The following is a 23,734-nucleotide window of genomic DNA, read 5'->3' on the forward strand; positions in this document are numbered from 1 at the left end:
TGATAATGATAATGTTTTCAACCTCAAATGCATAAGCGGGGCTCATCATGTCCAACAACTTCTGAAAGTGTTTCAACGTCAATGAATCATGAATGTTTTTAACGGTCTGCTAGTCGGAGCAAATCATGTTGAAATTAGTTACCAAGCAGCTATCTATTTCCAATCGCAGGTATAATTTGCGTATCAAATTGCCTTCATCCTTTTACTTTTAATTAAAAAATCATCGCAAGTCCAATTATGAGGATCAATGTTATGATTGTTATCGCACAATAAAACGTTAATACTTGTGTATGACAACACACCATTTTATATATGCTGCATTGTGATTCCAGATGCATCAGGTCTAGATAGTTTGACTTCGAGATGGCGTGGTATAATGTCAATAAACAGTTCCCTATGATAGTATGAGATATTGTACTTCCGGATAGATTTTAGAACCAGAGGCTGAATTGAATGCAGAGCACTTGGATCTGATATTATTTAACATCTACTCAGAGCTTTCTGGATGAAATTTGACCGAGATATGGAGAAGTCGGCATGATCTTTACATTATAGTCACCTACTTGAGGAAGAGTATAGATGTCAGTACATTGCAGGGATTTGTGCTGAAAGAGGGTGCTAGGAAGGGCATTAAATAACTCATAAGATACGGTATCCTACATATATAAATTAGACTCAAAAGATCATCAAAATATGTATATTAGTTTCTGGTGTGTTATGTCTTCATATAGTAGTCTATTCAGCTTTTACAAAGAAGTATGAGCTTCTGATTTATTGTACCTAATCGCCGATTGAGCTTGATACATGGCTGCCCGGTGCTTCTGATTTTTTGCCTACTTGTTGCACTTACTCATGGGGATATCCTGTCAGACTACTTCCCCGTCTAGACCTACCCAAGGGTTTGTGAAGTAAAACTATTTACATTTTCACACTTTGTATTTTTAAAGTAATTTCGGGATAGATCTGTATCCCTTTACGAGTGCAACCGTCATGATAACGAGCTAAATAGCCCATTTACCATGCCAAATAATATTGTGAGGAAATGTCCACCTATTTCCATTGTCAATTTCATGGCTGTAACCAAGTCACAAGGTTCCAAGTCACAAGTCAATTTGACTCTTATAGTTTTGACTCGAGTCCAGTCGAGTCATTTTGAATTCACAACCAAGTCAAGTCCAAGTCAGCGAGTAATGGGTCGAGTCCGAGTCATAGTGTTAAGACTCTGGTCCGCCTCCAAGTCATCGTGTTTACTGTTCAGTATTGAGTTCTAGTTAGGTTCAACTCAATTCTATGAAACGATCAGGTAATACTGAAGACCTCGGATTCATAATATACTCTTTTTTTCTTCACCTCAACATGTTTATTCAAACAGATAAAAGACAGTTTTTGGGGCTATTTTTCAATTATATGAGACTTCAATAAGTGATATAGAATGTTTCAAATAGGATTTCCACTCTTGAAACCCCCAGCACCCATGATTGGCCGTATCGCAGCATACATAACATGGTAAATAACTAAGAACGTTACTAAAAATAACACATTTCCGAAGTCATGATCATCCCACAACATTGTCAAAAAGTGCAATCCAACCGGTATGGTCGATAAAATACCGAAGTATCTTGAATGTGATGGATAGCAAGCAATATATTCTTTGTGGTGGCATAAAAGATACATATTTGAACTTTGTCATATTACATTCTGTTATGCCGTCTTAATGAGCGATACTTGAATACTCGACTTGGCCCAGCCCTAGTGTCAAGTAATATGACTTGGTTCGAGTCATGCGCAATGACGTGACTACAAGTCGAGAGTGAATACATAAATTACCTCGAGTCGAGTCATTTAACAAAATAATTCAAGTCAAGTCATCGAAAAAGTGCGACTCGAGTCATTACAACCCTGCTCAATTTTGTGCTAGCCACCGCAATGCATCTTTCAATTTCAAAGATATCCACTCCCTCTTGGCTACTAAAAGTATGCGTTGGCTCGACCACATCTACTTTCCGTACCTACTTGGGCTACTTGATTATTTTTGAGACCTCTCAATTTTTAAGCAACTGGCCGAGTAGTTTTGGCATATTTAATTGAGAAATGCAAGTTACTACTAAGTAGTTCTATTTCAAACTCAGTAGTAATGCTGGCTAGTTTGATTCCCTCTAGAGAGTTGAACAAGTTGGGAAATATTACAATTGTGGTAATCTATGTATGACTCAGCCCAGTGAGTCAGTGACGTTATTACAAAATTGTGTCAGATGTGCGAATGTATCTCAAAATATCTAATATCGTATGCACTTTTTTGTAGTTTCTCTTTGCTAACAACTACCGGTACCGACCGTTATGAGTCTATCAGGAAGCATTCAATTTCATGTCAACGGAAAGGAATATGTCGGTAAGTAGGTTTTTTAAAGTTTGGTTTGGGCGACCGCTAAGAGACCTCAAGTGGTTCATTTAAATACCAAAAAATAGCCTAGGCAAACCTAGGCATTTAAACAACATACAATCAACGTAACATAAAATGAATTAATCGACAAGGCACAGCTTAAATGATTGTGACAACGACCAAACAGCCTGCCCAACACGGCCGCCTAACAAGCTGCACAATCAAACAAACTGTGCTTGTTGGCTTCTGCTTGTTATGTTTCCACATATAAAGTCTGATCATGATGCGCCATAAATCAGAAATAAACAGTATTGAAGGTGCACTTCTTTTGTGAATAACTCTTTGACTCAGCAGTTAGCTCTACCTCCACTTGTTCTTCCGGACTTGTACTATTGATCGTATGCTATATTCTTATTATCGACAAGATATAGCGAGAAACAACAATTACTTTGCTACTGTAGTTGCAAGTCCAAATTGTAGGAAACCTCTGGAGAAATTCGGGGAACTGTTTCTATCCCCCCCCCCTGAAAATCATTAAAAAAACACTGGTTGGTAAGTACCACATGTTCTGTGTGTAAGAAGGAGAGAGCTATATATCTATTTCATGTTCTATTTTCTTTGTTTTGCAGTTTGGTGCAATCCTAAATAATATGTGATTCTTAAACTGGTCAATCACTGGCGGTTTCAGCAATTGACTCTATTTAATTTTTCTCCAATTCTTACCGTCGTGTCACTGGCGTCAATTGTATGTGTCAAATTCCACCACATATATGACGTTAATAGGGTGGGGTGAGGGAATTTGAGCATATTTTCATGTTGGAGCTGCTGTCATTTTCAAAAACTGTCAAATAAAAAGGTTGTTGGTTGATATTGGTTACACTGTATGGTTGAATTTGGATTGCAAATCGTTTGAGGATTCAATCGCCTTTAAGTAGAAAAATATCGCATTTATTTTAACAAATTAGGACACACAATTCACCTCAATTTTGTGGTAAAATTACGTATACTGTTCAAATAGCACTTGAATTAAGCCTTATCCCCATGTAGAGATAGCATAGTGGTAACGATAAGTGCCCAGCAATCCGATGGGACCGGTTCGATTCCAGTCGGAGGTGTATCTGGGTTCCTCTTCCCCCGCCATTGCCGTTCTTACGGCGACAAAAAAGCCCCGGAAAAGACCCGACGGAAGAAAGCACTCACAAGCAATGGAAAGAACTAGTAGAAAGGGCCGTGGCTTCAGAAAGATCAACATCGAAAATAACTGTGACATCGGGCACTCTAGGCCGAGGTGGATGTTAGCGTAAAGGATCGCCACTGATGCGAGTTGTTCGACATCCTCCTATCTTTTCATGACATCGCATTGTGTCTTATCGCATTGTACATTGTGTGTGACTTGTCCAGATGAAAAATATAACCTTACGATATTAATTAAAAATGAGTCATTGTATGGGAAAATTGAGTATATTAACAGGCTTTAAAATAGAAACTAGTACGAAATCTGTTAGAGTTGGTTAAAGAAAAACGTTCATAAGTTTGTGCGGCTGCCAATATTGCTCTATGATTTGTGATTAAGCACTGATTTTCAATAGAAGGCGGTTTCGACTAAAACTATAACAAGTGTCCGTTTTTCAGATCAATGCTTAATCAACTATTAGGCTATGTTTTCCAATGATGTAATCATGAAAGGTTGTTGAAATTTGTGAAGATTTAAATCCTGGACATATTTTTCATGATTTCCGATCTCTTTGTTATGTAGGCTTGAAATGCAGTAGACATAACAATTATGAACTATATTGAGTCATTAATTTACGATGGGTTTGAATATTTGAACAAGGAAACTCTTCGAATACGCTTTATTCATTATAAAAATACGCTAATTAGGACCATGAAAATCAATAACCACTGCCGCCATGGCAAAAAATGTACTAAAACTAGTAAAATGTTTTTTCATTGCAGAGTCATATTATTTATATTGTGTTTTATAAATGTAGGCATACCAAATAATAATATGAATGTATTGTTGGCAGCAGCATTCAAATTAGTCACTACAAAGATACGTATTGTGCATTGCTAATGTAAGAGTTATTCATCATTTTTAGATTAGGATATGGTCTCTTGACACCTTATGCCAATGCAATAAAAGCAAACACGGAATAGCCTTGAGTGTTATTAATGTCACTATTGCGGCCTCAGGGGTTGAGGATAGTTTAAGATATCGAGTTTGTAAATGAATCATGTTTATGTGCGGATTTCGATTCCCTTGTAACATTTTGACATAAGAACTGTTGAGATGAACCAGGCTAACCTCCTACTTCATCAATTTCATTTTCCTAGCTGCAATTATTCGACTATGCCCTTACCTCAACTGTAGCCAGAACGTGGATACCAGTATAACTTACTGTACTCATTTGTCAGTGAATATTTTTCGACAATGGTGTTTTAGTGTGGTTTCGATAACAGCCATGACAGTCAAAAAACATGAAAACCACAAACTGGTAACTTTCTGTGAGTCACCAGAGATAGAACTTTGTTAATTGGGGGGTGATTAAATTTCACGATAATATTATCTGATGTCAAAATTTTGCAGAGCACTAATCTGACAAATGTTGAGTCTTCTCTAAACTTTTGCTGGATTATCAAGGTATTTCTAACATGGTTTATGACAAATTTTCACGGTCTTTGACACAATGGAAACCAGGCCATTATATCAGATCCAGTTGGACTTTGGTAATTTTTATATTGATTACATTATGCATACAACAGTCAAGCATACCTAAAACTCCAGAGATATCTAGAACTCCTAGTTCTAGATATCCCTGACAACAGCTTATCCACTTTGTGTAGTACCGTGCAATACACTTCTGTACTTGAATTTTTTTCGTTCAGTATTATAAGTGGTCTAAACAGAGTTGGGCTGACCAGTGAGCACTTTCGCTCAAATAGGAAGATTATCATTTATCATCAGAAAAATTGGGCCGTACGTTCTTGTAAAACTCATTCGCGCTCCATACCCCTCTCAGGAGTATTTAGCTTTTACGGATTTAATACATATGCAAGCGTATGGCGCTATTGCTTTCATGAAAGCAAAGTGGCGTAATATCATATTTTGATGTCACTCTGATTGATTCATTATTTTTCCAGTGAACAATGCGCAGTTGGGAGTCAGTTTGAATTCCTGGCTGCGTACCAGTGGAAGGCTAACAGGAACAAAAGTTTTGTGCAGGGAAGGAGGATGCGGCGCCTGTGTTGTGATGGTAACAAAGAATCACCCCGGTACATCACTCACGAAAACATTTTCCGCAAACTCAGTGAGTTGAATTATGTGGTCTAAAATGAATACCCCGTCCTGTTTCTCATATTTTTGAAATGGTTTTTATCATATTCGAAGGTGATAAAATGCCATCCTCTTTTTTCGATCATCCACCTGTGAGCAATGGGGAGGGGTGACCCGCAGCCTGCTTGTGTTCTTACCGTTGCCTGAATCGCTACTTTGATAAAGTAGGGGAAGGTGGGGTGGTATTATAAGGAGAGGTCAAATGAGTACGTTCCAGTAGAACTTTGAGTGACTCTTGGAGGGGTTGCCAGTGAACCCGTCCCTCGGTGAACCCGTCCCGTGAACCCGTCCCTCGGTGAACCCGTCCCTCGGTGAACCCGTCCCTCGATGAACTCGGCCCTCGGTGAATTCCGCCCTCGGGAAATTTTGAAATTAAGTGTATTAACAAGTATTTATATGAATTATTAGACTAATAATGTTATTATCAACTGATTTTTCGATCTTGTAAGGAGGTCAGGGCATGCGTAGATCACGCAGTCACGGAGTGATCAGATCACGTGATCACGATTGCGTGGTCGGCTCATTGTTGAATTGACTTGGTGAGGGGCGAACGTGCGACGTTCGACATCCTCGTATCTGTTCATGACAACGCATTGGGTCTTATCGCATTGTATATTGTGTGTGACTTGTTCAGATGAAAAATATATCCCAACGATTGTTATTGCTCACATATCAACCACGCGTGGTCTGCTCGTTATTGCAACTGTAGGTTGAGGTGGGGTGTTGGGGTTGGGTAGGGTAGGGGGGGGGGGAGACATTAGGGTTCGGGGAGTGGGACATTGGGTTCGGGTAGGATACTAGGGTTGGGGAGGGGGGATATTAGGGTTGGTGGAGGTGGGATATTAGGGTTAGGGTTAGGATATTAGGGTTGCCGGAGGTGAGATATTAGGGTTGCCGGAGGTGGGATATTAGGGTTAGGGTTAGGATATTAGGGTTGCCGGAGGTGGGATATTAGGGTAAGGGTTAGGATATTAGGGTTGCCGGAGGTGGGATATTAGGGTTGGGGAGGGGGGATATTAGGGTTGGGGAGGGGGGATATTAGGGTTGGGGGAGGGGGGATATTAAGGTTGGGGTAGGATATTAGTTTTAGGATATTAGGGTTGCCGGAGGTGGGATATTAGGGTTAGGGTTAGGATATTAGGGTTGCCGGAGGGGGGACATTAGGGTTGGGGTAGGATATTAGGGTTGCCGGAGGTGGGATATTAGGGTTAGGGTTAGGATATTAGGGTTGCCGGAGGTGGGATATTAGGGTTGGTGGAGGTGGGATATTAGGGTTGGGGGAGGTGGGATATTAGGGTTGGGGGAGGTGGGATATTAGGGTTGCTGGAGGTGGGATATTAGGGTTGCCGGGGGTGGGATATTAGGGTTGGGGGAGGGGGATATTAGGGTTGCCGGAGGTGCCGAGTTCATCGAGGGCCGGGTTCACCGAGGGACGGGTTCACCGAGGGACGGGTTCACCGAGGGACGGGTTCACGGGACGGGTTCACCGAGGGACGGGTTCACTGGTAATCCTTGGAGGTACAGAGCTACAATATACTATGGGATAATATAATCATTATTCACATTACTTAAACCCGAATATTTTTGGATGACACTCGTCAGGTGTAATCTCATCAGCAATGTTCTTTTAAATTCTGTTCTAGTTGCTGAATACGAATACATTATTCAGTTGATGTTTAATACTAGTACTCAATATCTAGGTGTTCGATTTAAGGCAGGCATTTCCTCCCTTCTTCCCCAAAAAATTCTGATGGAATTTTTCAAGTATGTATTGCCAAATTAAGCTGCTTTTATAGCTCAAATAAATGTTGAACAGAAAGAAATTAAGATACAGTTATTTTATTTGTCCCTTCTCAGTGAGATATTGGTTGCTACCCGTAAGTTCCTCTACACGTGGAACCTTGTCTGGTCCATGTATCACCGGCCTTAACATATAGAATGCACTAAGAAATTGGTATTATATTGATGACTTCAAACCTACCTTATTTCGGAGGGCTAGGCGGCTGGCTGGCAGGAAGTAAATACGCATTTTTATGAGACAATAAGGCTCTTTAGTAAATAGCAATTGATGATATGTATGTAATTGTTTGTTTTTTTCACAGAAAAGCTCGTAATGGCATAATATCATTTACAATTCCAAAATTTACCTGTACTGTGAAATCTGTTTAAAAACCTGCTGTATGGCCCAAGGATCTAGAACGAGTAGGCTACCCCCGGTTGGGAACCCCTGATTTAGGGAGTGTCACGTCAGGCTTCAATAAGTATTGCAACCAATTCACACATACCTAGTGGTGACATAATGGCTGCACCATTGCCTTTCTTGGCAGTGACAAATCATTTGCCTTATGGTGTTAGCATGCAATTTATATTACTGCTCAATGCACATGTCAATAATTTAATAATTTTGAACAGGAAAGTCTTAGACTGACAGCTATCTCATCACCTCATTAAGCTTGTCAGTTCGTTTAATACAAAACCGCTATGCATTTTTGAAATTATTCAATTAACGTTCTGAGAAAGTACGCCACTTCTGCTCCAGAGACCTACTCACATCACTGATCTCACTGTGGCCATTTCTTTTCAAGTGTCTCCTGCCATTGCTGTCTGTGGATGGATGTCGAATCACCACTACTGAGGGATTGATCGAAGATGGAGGCACTTACAACGTTATTCAAGAACGGGTGGCACATTTTAATGCGACACAGTGTGGATACTGCACTCCTGGATTTGTCATGACTATGCATAGGTGATAATTGGTTTGACGCTATTCTTGCTTTGATACGTGTTGCTACTGACTTGTCGATGGAAAGGTCATGGAAATGCATTAGAATTTATGATGAATTTTTAATGTAGTATGCTAGCTGATAAGTCTTTATGATTTGTAGTGTGATGATGAATTCAATCACCACATGCGACATGAACTAATAATGTATGGTACATCTTGGGAGAGGGGGCAGAGATGAGAGGTGGAAGGTTTCTCCTATAAATCAAATAAATGAAAGAGAAATATCTAGTGGGTTGGGATGCTCACATTATGACTGATTACTGCTAGCTGCCTATTTGGAATCTGTCCCAATCAAAATCGCACAAGAGGACTTTCCTACAGATGACTTCAAGCTAACTTGAGGTAATAACAGGATTTGATTTATTTCTACGAGAAGATTTGAATACTCATTGGTAGACAAAAATATGTCTTGCTTGTTTATTTTGTCCGTCTGTGTTTACAAATTGTTGTTTTTTAGTAAGTTCAGGCACACTTGGTTTTTTAATACTGAAATACTGCTACCTGATGTTCACTTCAAGCACATTTATCGGTATAGGAAGCTTATTGTCACAAATTACACTATAATAGAAGAATCCGTTGAAAATACGAATAAATGGGGTATTTTTGAGTTCGATATGTGGAAAAGAACAGATTTAGGCCACACACTTTTGTTCCACCGATCTAATTGTGTTTCACCTTTCTCACATTCTCGTGGTTTCAGTACAGACGGACCTACTAAAACATTTGATATAGGCGGTTAAAATGTAACATAGTTTGAATAAAATAGAAAAATAACAATGAAAACGTTCAATTTCGGCGATATCTTGGAAAATAGAACCAATCTGCAGAAACCAATGCCATTTTCGAGCACAACGCCCCCGATTTACCCTAAAATCGTTCTCACCTACCGTGATGAAATTTTTTTGTTGTCCATTTTAAATAGCTTCATTAATGCCACCGGTTCTTAGCAACCTCCATTTTTGTTCTCTAGTCTACTGCAGCGCAACCCGAATCCGACCCAGGCTGAAATTGAGGAAGAATTTGACGGAAACCTTTGCCGCTGTACCGGTTATCGACCTATATTTGACGCCATGAAAAGCTTTGCGTCCGATGCAGATCCAAAGCTGAAAAAAATCTGTCAGGATATTGAGGTTTGTAGGCTATAGTTTCCAAATACAGAAATATTACTCCGTGTGATGCACATATTTACCCAACATAGTACGATGTAGTAATAGTATTACAAGCACTTGTTGTTTCAATACCGATGACAGATGCAGAGTTGTTGTGTTTTGATCGCTTTTTCAGCCGGTGGTTTTAGATCATAAAATGAAGAATTTGTGACACTTAGGCTTAACCCTATCGCTATAAGATTTGGGTAGATTCAAGATGATATCTTATAGAAAAAATTGCAACTACCACAAAAAATTGAAATTTTAGCAATTTCCAGGGATAGCTTAGCCCCTTAAACGGGTTGTGGAGCAAACATGCATATCTAAAATGTTCGGATATTATTTGAAGTGTAGGCCTATCTGGTGAAGTATGAAATGTAAATCCCTTTGAGTAGTAGTAGCCTAGAAGGGAGATTGTTTTAAGTGGTCGGTAAATGCGATAATAGATGGCCTGATCATCTCATATCATATACGGTACTTGTTCTTTACACTATGTCTATAGCCAGTTGATTGATCGATACTTACGCAGAATCGCTAAGACTCACTCCTTTCTTACCATTACATCCCAATTACGGATGCACACAGACTATGGAATTGAGAAATGAATAAACAATATAAATTATATATTCTTATAAATTATAAATTCTTATAGCATGTTGATATATTTGGTATAAGGGGTAATTTGGAGAAATGTTGGCAGAAGATTTCTGATAAACACTGATGAAACTCATTAACAGGACCTGAAGATTTGTCGAAAGGTGTGCGAAGATAAGAATGATCATTGCTACAAGTCTTGCGGGAGGTACGAAGCAGATGGGAGTCATCCATTGGTACGCAGGCCAAAACAGGTGAATGGGCGATTTGATTTGGAATTTTACCAATGACTTTCCATAATTTGTCGCGAGCAATCCATTTATACACGAGGTAAAATGGAGGAATTTTGATTGTGTTTAGCATTTGCCAACGTCCATCAAAACAGTGCACTGCCATCATAGCTATAGTTTATGGTACCTGCGTATTATGATTCTCAGTTTTGCGCGACTATTTGTTACAGGATGCCCCACCCAGCCCACCAAAGCCTTTGATGTTTCGTTCTCAAATTGACGACGATGCCGTGGTGTGGATTCGACCTTTGACTCTCACAGAACTGACTCATAGAGTAAAGGCGTTTGTGATGGACGGGAAGACAAATATCAGATATGTCGTTGGTAATACCAGTACCGGTAAGTAAGTTCCGTTTGTTATAAATTTTTATCAGTTCAATACACCACAAAATGAAAAGATAGGAAGGTGTCGAAACGGCTTGGAGTTGTCTTTGGAATCAGACACCCACCTTGGACTAGACGATGTGAAGAGGAGGCATGCACACTGAATGAAAAATAAAAGAAGATCGTATAGAAAAGCAAGCGACAAAAAAATGGGGTGGCATGTTATGGAAGGCGAGATCAATAGGTCAGGTTGTGGTCCGGTAATCTTGAGTAGTTACTGTGTAACCAAATATTAATTTTACTGGGGGTTGAAAACGGTCGTGTTATTCTTTTGAGGTAATTAAATAGAGGATATGTTGAAACTGATACTACATTATAAGTCAAAATAATATCGTGGTTTGCAGACTAAAATTGCTCCAATCTAACGAATAAAATGAACTGTTGGAATGTGCTCGAGTAGTGTAGAATGACATATCTTGGATTCGTATATGACAGTAGCCCGTGGTGATTTTGCAGATCACATATTCAATTGCTGTGATTACTGCAAAAGGCTGTTTAAATACCATATATTTTCCAGCCAGGTTTAGACACTGACGTTACTGTCTTGTGGCTGTGTTGGTTTAATTGATAAAAGACAACAGATACATATCAATAAACACAAATATATCAATGTATAACATTGACTCGGTGATTTTTGTTTCATTTTTTAAATTTTGATATAGCCCACATGGTCTCGTTTATATGCTCACCAACTCTAGTTAAGCTTGGCACGATAAAAAGCACTGATATTTGGTTAACAGGAATTTGGGTTTATGGGGATGGGTATATTGCGTGGTGATGTTTGAGTAGTGGTCATAAAAGTATATCCTTTGCAAATTACTCCTGCTAAGGAAGCGATAATTTTTGTTTCTGGTGTTGAGTTACAGAAGCGCTCGTCAAGATCGAGTACCCTAGTGATCTGATTCCTAATTGATTATTAGGCTCTGATTGGAGTATTCTGATAATACTACTCTTCCCCTTAGCCTCACCAGAATAGAGTTTGAAAATTAGACTACATCTTTTAATTATGCAACCTCAAAGCAAATAATGTATTTTTTAAACACCACTTGCGCCACTTGTGGCAGCAGTCAAGAACGCAGCCCACGACACGCTCGGTGAGGCACAAAGCAATTCACGGCCAAAATTAGCCTGGGAGTCCGACCCAGTGGTGCTCACTGCACGCCAGAACCTCAAGACTCTCAGACGTGCCGCGTACACCTCTGGAACACTGGACGCACATAGCGATGCTAACGAGGCCGCTCTGCACTTGACTAACGTTTACAACGCTGCTCGCAAGGAACGAGTCGAAGCTATTGCTCTTTCCGGGGAAAACGAGTTTGAAGCAGGCCGGTCAAGAGCAGCCTGGAAAGCCATCGGTGAACTAGTTGGCTCCAAGAGGACCCGCGTGAAGGCCTGTATGCAAGACCTCGCATCACACTTCGAGACCCTCTTATCTACACCTGCACCGGACATCGATGTGCTCGTTGCACCGCCTTCATTAGCAGCAATTCCTCTCTCGATCAATACAAACCTGATCACGCTAGCTGAGCTCAGGATGGCCATGCGTGATGTACCACAATTCAAGGCCACCGGTACGGACGGCATCCCAACGGCTGCGTACACCTCGGGCGTTGCACCTTTTCTCCTCGACGTTATGAACGGTGTCCTTGAAGGCGGCCCGGTGCCGCCCGAGTGGCTCGAGAGCGAAATCGTGCCTATATACAAGAAAGGCGCTGCGAGTGACCCAGCGAATTACAGAGGCATCTCCCTCATGCAGACCGCGGCCAAGCTGTTCGACCGAGTACTGCTCCTTCGCATACGTGAGCAAGTATCTACCAAGCTCCTGAATGTCCAGAATGGATTTCGACCATCCCGCGGTACAACAGAGCATATCCTGGCACTGCGCACAATCATTGACACCTGCCGCTCACACAAAAAGAATGTTGTGGCTGTCTTTGTTGACTTTGCTAAAGCCTTCGACTCGGTCTCGCGCCAAGCCATGGCGAAGATCCTCGGATTCTATGGAATTCCTGAGGTGATAAGGTACGCCATTATGGCCCTCTACATTGACACACGAGCGCGAGTCCGAACAGACGACGGTCCAAGCGGAGATTTTACCACTTCGGCTGGAGTGCTTCAAGGTGACACCTTGGCACCATTCTTGTTCGTGATAATCCTTGACTTCGTGCTACGAACGGCCTTCCCGGACAACTCGGACTTCTTTGAATGGCGGCCACGGCAAGGAACGCGTACGCGTACGACTCGCGAGGCTATCCACGTAGGTATTCTTGCCTACGCAGACGACCTCGCCTTGCTTGCCCCGAATACCGCGTCGGCACAGCGCCTCATCAACCAACTAGAGGCCGCCGCCGCTCTTATTGGCCTCCAGATCAATGCCAAGAAGACTGAGGTTCTGGCCATACCAGCTCTGCCGGAGAACGCGACACCAATTCAACTGGGAGAAGTCAGGCTCAAGAATGTCAAGAGTTTTATATACCTCGGTATTGACGTCGCAGACTCTGGAAAAGCACTGAAGGCGAGGCGAGCAAAGGCCTGGGGCGCGGCAAGGCGGCTACATTGCCTCTTCCACTCAAGTGCCTCACCCCAACTCAAGACCCGCATTTTCCGTGCCACTGTCGAGCAGGTTCTTCTTTACGGAATAGAAGCACTCACGCTGACAGAAAAGCTGGCTAAGACACTCAACGCCAACTACGATGCACTCCTCCGCTACGCACTCGGCATCCACCACCCGGAGCACATATCCACCAATGCTCTGCGCAAACTCACAAAAACGGTCCCATGCTGTTTGCTGGCTGCTGAACGACGCTTACGCTTAATCGGTCACCTAGTGCGGCATCAAGAAGATCAACCAGCCGCCGCCATCATCAACCACATTCCGACGGAGCCATGGCGCAGAGGTGGCTGGAATAGAACCACATGGCGCTCAACAATAGAGACCGAGCTAGCGCAACGCGGGCTATCACTCGAAGACGCCCACGACCGCCCACGCTGGAGGCGCTTAATAAGGGCCCAAAACTGATTATTTTGATGCTCCTTTGTTTCCTGTTTTCTTTTGCCCTTTTATTTAATTGAAAGCCGATATATATATATATTAAACACAATAGAAGTAATTTGGTATTTTTCCATCATATCTATTTTATTGCGGCCTGATCATTACTTCACAGAGATGCAATTTCCAGCTTTCTGCTACATGTTTTAGATCAGGGGTTCTCAACCCGCGGCCCGCAGACGCTTATTTTGCGGCCCGCGACATCTTTCACTATGAACGCAATTACTACTGGCACAGTATTGTTACATATTAATATAGATAATTAGCACACTTATCGCACCGTCTCTGTTTCGTTTGATTATACTGATTTTTTTTTGTGTTCTGGTTTCTTGATATATAGTCGAGTTTAGATTCTTATTGTTTTGAATCGGTATTCGTACAGTTCCATCTGGAGTTATACATGTCGCCTGATCATAGAAAAAACCGTTGCTAGCTAGGTGTCAAGCCCAGCAATCCATATTTTGAGGCATTGGTAAAATTTCCGACTACGTTACAGACGCATGGTTCAAAATTGCTTGGAATATCGCTAAACCCAAGAAATCTGCTAGAAAAGGTGTGTTTTCAACAAAACTTTACTATACTGTGTCAATCTTTGCTGTTTCCGGAATTTAGCAGCAAGGAACACGTCACCTTACAAATTTCGAAGCTACATTTGTCTGATTCAACCGTGACGAGAAGAGAAAAAGCAATGTCAGTCGATCTTTTGTGGCATATTCTGAAACACGTTGCTGCGTAGACTACTTTAGCCTAGCATTGTACGAATCCACGGACATTGCAACGCTAATTAAATGGGAGTATTTTGTCGGAGTGGACATATTTGTAAAGGTAATGCTGGCCGGGCAAACGTGGGGAGAGGGGACCAGCAAAAAACATCAACTTGACAAAGCTGACTTTTGTCCCTATTGGTGCAGGGCTCCAGCCATGGGAGGAAAGAAGGGTTGATTGGTTTGGTCAGAAATTACCCCGAACATTAAACTTCTACTCATATCACTGAGAGCTCAAAGTGACAATGGCCTCTCTAACGAAAAAGTTACCGTAATTTTATACTTGCTCGCTCACGCATTGAAACAGACAGTTGAGTTCTCTCTGATGCAAGGGTTTGAAGCTGCATATACCGACTTGGGAACGATTGCAATGCACGCTCGATGAAGAGATTTACTTGTGCCGCCGGAAGATGAGACAATCTCACTAGAGACAGCAACTGAAAACTTATGGACGTTGTCCATCAATGCTGTAGAATGCATAAAAATGCACTAAATAACCATATACGACTGGTCAATAGGCTACATAAGCCTAAATTTAATAGTAGTCCACAAATACACGGTAATAATGTTCTGCGGCCCGCAGAGGTTTTTGCTGTTAAAATGCGGCCCGTTATACAAGGAAAGTTGAGAACCCCTGTTTTAGATGCTGAGATATGATCAATCGATGTTTCAAGGCCTGAAAGAAAGTATCAAAACTAAAATTATCGTTGATAACAAAACTCATACAAGCGAGGGCGGTATAATTTCAGTATTGAAAGAATTAATCTCTCTCTATTCAACTCAAATCATTACAATTAATACACGATTCGGATTGAGTACGCGAATCATTGTACCCAGCCCAGTTATAAGTCTATTGCACCTACCGATACATTGTTTTTCAATCACACATTCCGGCCTCAATGAAGGTTTAGTAAAGTCACCTTCACCATATTGCAGGTGTCTACAAAAAGGAAGGAAAATTTGATGTTTACATTGATAGCAAGGAAGTCAAGGAGTTCTATGCAGTAAGTCAAGTGCTGATGATGAATATTATTTTATTAAACAGTAGGCTGAAGATGTACTGATGGATGCCCTTCCTACAACAACTCTATCCATTTACCCGGGCTCAGGATTGGCACCGGAATGGATTTTGGTTGTCATGTGCTGGGTTTTAAGGTGCAGCAGCGATACAAAACCACTGAGCTGTGGTGGCCTAACACTATATAGGGAGAAGCCTTGTTATATTAACATGGTAACATAAATACCAGGCATCTATCTGCTGCTGAATATTTTGCATATTCTATTTAGGAACAGAATAAACTAAAAAATTACTGTTATTGTTATGTTTCTCCATTAACAAACAACGATGGATTATTGTGCTTAATAAGCATGTATCAAAAATATGTTTTTTGGAATTTCATGAGACAAATCTGTTTGCATCCATATGTGTGGGCTGATTAAATTTGTAGTCACAAAACCCTACCCCCACGATGTCATTGCAACGAAAACCGGTATAATTTGTGATTGCGTAGTTGCTAGTCGCCCTTAATACCTTGATTTTTTCTCTATAGCATTATAACATCAATTTCTTCCTGTATCCGTAATGACCTAGACTTTTCCTACCAAGAAGTGTAATGAAAGCTGTATTACTGAAAGAGGGCCTGAAAGCATGATAGCACGTACTGATGCCGTAGTTAATAAGTCAATTGTTCCAGTAATTGCGCTTCTAATTGTTCTCTGAGGAACTTGATTCATGATCTTATACTTTGCCTTCATTCAGGATCGGCCTGCATACTCCTGTTATGCCTTTTGGAGAAGGTAGAGTTTATGTATCTTGCGTTTTGTTCCAGGCAACAGATTCTGACAATACCTTGACAGTCGGCGCTAATGTTTCTCTAAATGATTTGATTGAGTCCTGTCAAACTCACTCTGAAGATTCGGAGATTTTTCCAGTTATGGCGAAACATATCAAGAAGGTAGCCAATACGCCAGTGAGAAATGTAAGTACACGCTATGATGCGATACAAATTCTGGGACAAGCCTTTATTTATTCCTGTCGAGTAACTATTCTCAGGTTGCATCTTGGACCGGGAATATAATGATTAAGAAGTTACATCCCGAATTTCCGTCTGACATTTTCACACTTTTTGCTGCTTTCAACGTCAAAATCGTTGTCTATGATTGCGTTACGGAAGAACAAGCTGATTATAGCCTGACTGGTGACAATAACTTCATGGATTTGGATTTGACCGGAAAGGTAATATTGCAGGGGTGTTCAGTCGGTGTTCGACAGATGCGGTCAAATTGGTGAAATTTTAATCGAACACATAATTTAAGTACTGGGAACTGACTGGTCAAAGCTACTTCGAGTAGCAATGAATACCACATAGATGGATAATTGAAGGAGTGAATACAGTTGCAAAGTAATTTAAAGTGAATTGTCATGAGTTATCTCTATCAAATGTCTACTGGTACATTTAAAATTGTGAGGTGTGTCATTTTTGCTGATGCAGAATGCCTTAAAGTGGTAGTAGCATAACCTATATTGGTCATTATCACCGGTTCAGGTAACCGGTAATTTCTTAGTACCAAGATAAAAGCATTGAATTCAAGTTAAGTCTAGACGAGGCCTGAAACTAAAAATGTATGTTTGTGAAGAAACTTCTTTAGATTGAAGTTGTGTGATGGTTTACATCAGGGGTGTCAAACATACGACCCGCGGGCCGCATCCGGCCCGCCACACCATTTCATCCGGCCGGCGAGGTCATTCTGAGTAAATTGAAAAATTCTTGTATTATACAGTACATTTCTAATGGAATTAAATGTCGAACATGTTTATCGGCCACACTATTACCATCTGTCGACAGTGTTGATTTCTAACTCAAGTAACCTAACTATAAGGAGCAGGGCGTTGACATTGACACTGCATAATGGGAAAGCATAAAAATTGCCCATTCTGTTCAGAGTTTTCTGGGAAAGAGGAACAAATAATACGTATTCACAGAGGCGGAAACGACAATGAAACCGCTTCCATTAGAAATGTGCTGTATAATACAATAATTTTTCAATTTACTCAGAATATATGAATATTAGACATGAATATTATAATAGCTACATGAAGAAAAGAATTCAAATATCTCTGGTCGCACTGCTGGTAACATTACTCTGACACCGGTCTCCAAGAGAAATCGAATAGTGAATTGGTCATTTAAAAATGATGAACAATATTCCAGTGGCCTCGTTTACAATCTCTTATATTCCTCACAACGAATACGCAGGGCGCATCACGACGCATCACGATTACAGCAAGACAATATTGAAATCTTCCAAGTTATATCTTCGTTAGATACTCTGTTTTAGTGGTTTACAACTGAATTCAATCGTCCAATCATCGCATATTGTCAATTCCATTGTTTGCGAATAACGGTGTGGCTAGAATAGGGCCCATATGATCCGTGATATAATATATCATAGTATTTTGCCTGGCGGTTGATAATACAGCATTCCAGTGAAAAACAAAGGTATGTATTGGACTTTGGAGGTAACATTTTGGGTCATTTGACTATGGTCCGGCCCTTGAGCGATCTAAACATTTGAATCCGGCCCGCGACCCGAGTTGAGTTTGACACCCCTGGTTTACATAAAATATGAAATCTAAATAAGCTATTTGAAGAACTCCAATTTTAATACTCAAATTCTAATACTCCGATCCACAACCCAGGCCATTGATGTCCATCTGTAAATGCTGTAAAATTGTACTGTCCTCATTGAATGTAGTTCTCCTTTTCAGGCTAAAACCACTGTGCTTGAAATTTGTTATAATAAAACTTGGAATTTACCAATCCAATTCATTTCAAAAGGTAGTTTAAAATGATGCATAATTGCATAAGGGGCATATTCTTACAACAATCAGTTGGGGTACAGATGTTAGGAGGGAGTGGCGCAGCTGGTTAAACACTGCAGTCTTGATACCAATGGAAGTGGTATAGTATCCCGGTCCTGGCTATCTTCTATGTGTCGGACGTTTCTCTGGTCTCCTCATCGCGGATCTCGCAACTACCCTTGTCCTTTCCAAGTAGAGACTTATTAAGAAAGTGATTGGAGTAGGCTGACTCTGGATCTCCCTTCTCAACTGGTACGAAACAAGACGAACAAGTGGACGAATATCTTATTAGAATACCGTTGAAAAATTGCGGGTAATATCCTGGTAAGACCCAATACTTCAGTAAATAAACAATAAATGGGCTCAACAACAACAACAAAACGAAGCTGGCTGCTTTCACCACGTCGCTTACGAAAATGAACGCACGTGCGCTCTAAAGCAGTTTAAGTGGCGAGTGAGCCATGAAGAAAATTATATCCACCATGACAACCGTAGTGCATTGAAAAGTCCACACCTAAACTGTGCCGTGCACTTAAGAATGACTGCTCAGATCTGACCTTATAAGATTAATGTAGGCCTTGTAATGTTTTTTTTTGCAATGTTACAAATTGCCATATATATCACTGTCATTATTGAATTATGCACAGTGCTTCAGAATGAGTGATCATGTTACATCAACCCGGTAACGTTTTCATGACTACTGACATCAGTTGCAGCCTGTTACTGGCTAATACTAATGTTCTTCTTAGGTGATTTTGGCTTGCAAGATTCCCAAAGTCACCCCGTCAAAAGACCGCAAGTTCAAGGCGTTGAGCTACAAAATTATGCCACGGTCACAGGTGAGTCTTATTCCGACTGACTCTTTTTGAAATCTTCTACTGGGATGTATCTTCATTGTGTGACAGCATTATGTAATTTAGTGGTACCGGTAGTGCATTTTCATGCTGATATATGTAGAAAATCGTTTATTGGCGATATCTTCATTCAAACTCCACCATAGGCCCGTGTTAATATCAATGCCTCTTGAGGCATACCTGGTACACAATTTTTGGTCATGTCGGTGTGACAAAATTGGTCACCTTAAATACTATTATTTCAAAAATGACCGAAATTTCAATTTGACTGACCCCAGCTTCTACTGGTTGGCATTGAGTCAAATTTGATATGCAAAGTTTTTTTAGGTAACCTGACGATTTGACAACTAACCCAATGAAATTTGAAAAAAAAAAGTTTTTTTGAACACCCCTAATTGCAGTCTTCATTAGCGGTTCTTAGACTTGCGCTCTATTGCTGTTCGTGTTTAGTAGCCACATTTAGTTTTCTAGCAGAGATGCGACTTAGAAGATGGTATCATCAAATTTCAATATCTTGTTCCCTTGATGACTCTATATCAGGGGTGGGCAACCTGCGGCCGTGGAGGCATAATTGTGCAGCCGTGAGCGCGCGATGTAAAATGCATGTTCTGGCGGCCGTGTGTTGATGGATGATATGTTAAATGTATGATAAAACTTATTACGACGATGGAGGGTAAAGTTAAATCAGTGTGTTAAACTCTTTCACTGCATAACCTACTCTGTGACTACGTGTCCAGCTGCTTCAAGCGACATAATATGATACTGCAACCAACCGACTAAAAGGCGGACCTACGGGGCTCGTTCACTTTCGGACCAAACTCACCACAGCCTTACGGAGAAAATGTGTTTTGGGTCCGAAAGTGCACGAGCCCCATCTTCGTCCCGGTTCGTCAATTTCAGATTTGCTTATGAGGCTTCTAGCGGTACGAACATGCGACTATCTCGTCCGTGTGCACCTTATCGAGAGTTGAGGGCACAGTAATGATTGCTAAATGTAGATCTGCTTTCCATCTGTCTGTATTGGAGTCAATTATTATGAAATTGACCAATCCTCATGTATGTGGGCAGAAGGAGTTTCTATACAATATTAAAATTTTCCATTAACATAAACCGGTAATTGTATGTGTAACGCCTTCAGTGAATTGGATAATTTTATTTCCATTCCTCTCTTGTCATGCGTACCGGCAAAGCTGACTTTGCCTAGTACCGTTTTATTATTGCATGGTTACGCCACACTTTGCCAATTTCGGTTAAGTATGAGGACCAAGGACTAAGCTTAGTCAGTCTTGTTACGAAGTCCAAATGTGAGTGGCCTATTCGCGATACTGCGATAGGTTGAACTGTAGTAATAAAAGCCTTGGTAAGCGGATAACATTGTGTGGGTGTGGGTGTATTGAGCAAACGGAAAGAGAATACATTGAGACAAAACTTTTTCCTTGGCCCAATTACATTATAAAGTTAGTCTACATCGCATTATGTCCGTAAGACGAAAAAGAACAGTAACAGAGGAGAAGAGGGCATTTAATATCAAATGGGAGTTGGATTATTTTATGGTAGAAGCGCCAGCCCATACTATGATGTGTCTAATATGCAATCAAGTGGTCAAAACTGTTAAAGGAGATAATGCGAGGCAGCATTTTCGTCGTCATATGTCACACAAGTACGCAAAAATGGTAGGTGAGTCGAGGAAAAGTTGTCTCAAAAGTTTGAAGAAAAGTGTGCGACTCCAGACATCTTGCATATCAGCTTTCATTCAGTCGAAAAATAAGTTGTGTGAAGCGTCTTATACAGTCGCATATCATCTTGGTGCAGCGGGAAAGCCTTATTCAGACGGCGAACTCCATAAGCGATGTCTCATAGACGTTGTTAGGTGCATTCATCCTGGTAAGGAAACTGATTATTCTTCAGTTGCTCTCTCGCGTCGTACAATTCAGCGTAGGCAAGATGATATCGCCAAGCAGTTGACGATCTACCTACAGACAAAGGTTAACGAGGAAGCAACTTGTTTTTCACTGGCTATCGACGAATCGACCGACATTAAGGACTCTGCACAACTATTGATCTTCATTCGCTCTCTGTCTCCAAATTTTGAGTTCTGCGAAGATCTGCTCTCAATGGAAACACTCTCCACCCGCACTCGTGGTGAAGACATATTTGGGGCTGTTAAGAATGCTTGCATTCGCAATGGATTACACTTGAAAAATCTTCGTGGTATTTGTACAGATGAAGCACCTGCAATGCTAGGTAACACAAATGGCTTTGTGACAAGATTTTCAGAATTTGTGTCGAAAGAGTACGATAATAACCAGCTCACAAACCTTCATTGTATTATCCACCAAGAAGCCCCGAGTGTCAAATCTGTTGCCCTAAATGACACATTGAAAGACGTCAATCGTATCATCTTGAACATTCGTACAATTGGTCTTCATCATAGGCAATTTCAAGAACTTCTGCAAGAGCGCGAAACGTCGGCAGAAGACATTCTGTACCACGCCGCAGTTCATTGGTTGTCCCAAGGAGACACATCTCGTCGTGTTCTACAGTTGCGAAAAGAAATACTGGAATATTTTTCCACAAAAAATAAAGACTGCCCCTTACAAAATGAGAGCTTTCTCATATATTTGGCGTTTCTTGTGGATTTTCTGTCCCATGTTAATATTTTAAACCGAAGCCTGCAAGGAAAAGAAGCAACGATATGCACCATGTACAAAAAAGTATCGGATTTTCGTGACAAATGTCGTCTCCTTAAACATCATATTCAGCAGCGTGATTTTTTCCATTTTACACAACTTAAGTCTCTCATCGACAGCTGCGAAATAAAGGTAGAAAAGATTCTGATCACTTTATTTTCGGGGGTTTTTGATACTATGTTGCAGGATTTTGCAGATCGTTTCAAAGATTTCCAAAAAATCTCACATACATTACGACTTGTTGCCTTTCCTCACCTGGTGGAAACGGAAAGTGCTCCGCCACACCTTCAGATGGAGCTGTTGGAATTGAAGAATGATGAGCAGCTGGTGACAAAGTTCAAGTGCGAGGAAAATTTGATTGACACGTGGAAAATAGCCCATGGATATCCACTTTTGCGAGAATTGGCTAGAGAAACTCTTGTTATTGTCGGAAGCACTTACGTGTGCGAGTCTGCCTTTTCGCAAATGAAATACCTGAAAAACGAGTACCGAACTCGCTTGCTGAACGGAAACCTAGAGTCGCAACTAAGACTTATGGTGTCGCGTGAGGTTGCCAATTTTGCAAGTTTGTCTTCTCGTATGCAAGATCAAGGAAGTCACTGATTTCAATGTTAGAGACTTTCCTTAAATAAATTCGTTTCAAAATATGTTTGATATTTATTAGATATGATAAGATTAGTAGATATCAAGTTTTTAAACAAAGCTAAAATGTCTTCCGAGGGCAGCCAAATTTCCTCGTTTTAAGCAATTACACCGTATTTATGCTTGTGGATTGCACTAAAGTTGCATGAAATGTGAATTTCGGCATTAGCGAGGGCAATGGGCATGGCTGACTTTATCAACCCAGATAACGTTGACTTGGAAACGGGTATTTTGGGATTCAAAACGGAAAAATGATATTTCTTTTAGTCAACTCACATATGGCGGCCGTATGGCGTCGAAGTATTCGAAATGCGGCCGTGGACACCGAAAAAGTTGCCCACCTCTGCTCTATATGTTAAGAACTCATTAGAATACACAGTCGTCTTGATGTCTTCATAATTGATTTTTTTTCAGAAATTGATAGTATAGCATAGTCTAAGGATTCAGTTCTGCACCAATTCAGTATTTTCTACAGATAGGCTAGACGCTGTAAGAAGCTGTTTACTGAATGTTGGCAAGCATTTTTCGAAGTTCCACAGAAGTCAAATATATAACTGCAATTTTCTGCAATTTTCACTATTTTTAAAGGGTATTTCATCCTGAATCAGCTTCCCGTCTGCTTTGTAAAGTGCCTGACACTCAGTTTTATAGTTAAATAGTCTGCTCAATCGCAATTCCCTCTGTCTCAGAATTCATACGCCTACGTAAACGCGGCTTTCTCTGCTTCTGTCACCAACGGCGTCATCCACAATGCGAGTATTTCGATGGGCGGTATCAACAAGGACTTTGTACGCGCTACCAACACCGAAAAATATCTGGAAGGCAAAAATGTGAACTTGGAACTGACCTTGTCAGGTACGAACCTTTCAGAAGACTTTGTACCATGGGTGACACGAAAATCAACTAAAATACCATGGTTAGGTAACCTTTATGTGCATCATACTGGCCACTCAGCAGG

At 40.8% G+C, this 23,734-nt stretch overlaps 1 protein-coding gene across 1 annotated transcript in view; it reads left to right on the top strand.

Moving 5' to 3' along the window:
• Positions 1–2,281: 2,281 nt before the first annotated feature.
• The window catches only part of LOC145438178 (xanthine dehydrogenase-like), a 47,227-nt gene continuing 25,774 nt past the window's right edge, over positions 2,282–23,734 (top strand). Inside the window, exons 1-11 of the mRNA XM_080315539.1 lie at positions 2,282–2,389; positions 5,522–5,688; positions 8,300–8,460; positions 9,470–9,629; positions 10,385–10,495; positions 10,702–10,870; positions 15,665–15,732; positions 16,558–16,707; positions 16,782–16,964; positions 19,340–19,429; positions 23,466–23,631. Coding sequence (XP_080171665.1) covers positions 2,338–2,389; positions 5,522–5,688; positions 8,300–8,460; positions 9,470–9,629; positions 10,385–10,495; positions 10,702–10,870; positions 15,665–15,732; positions 16,558–16,707; positions 16,782–16,964; positions 19,340–19,429; positions 23,466–23,631 — 1,477 coding nt within the window. The 5' untranslated portion in view covers positions 2,282–2,337. The remainder of the gene's footprint in view (positions 2,390–5,521; positions 5,689–8,299; positions 8,461–9,469; positions 9,630–10,384; positions 10,496–10,701; positions 10,871–15,664; positions 15,733–16,557; positions 16,708–16,781; positions 16,965–19,339; positions 19,430–23,465; positions 23,632–23,734) is intronic.

The sequence above is a fragment of the Botryllus schlosseri genome, chromosome 4 (assembly GCF_051294905.1).
Source record: "Botryllus schlosseri isolate E-star chromosome 4, Bs_hap1, whole genome shotgun sequence".
Taxonomy (NCBI): domain Eukaryota; kingdom Metazoa; phylum Chordata; class Ascidiacea; order Stolidobranchia; family Styelidae; genus Botryllus; species Botryllus schlosseri.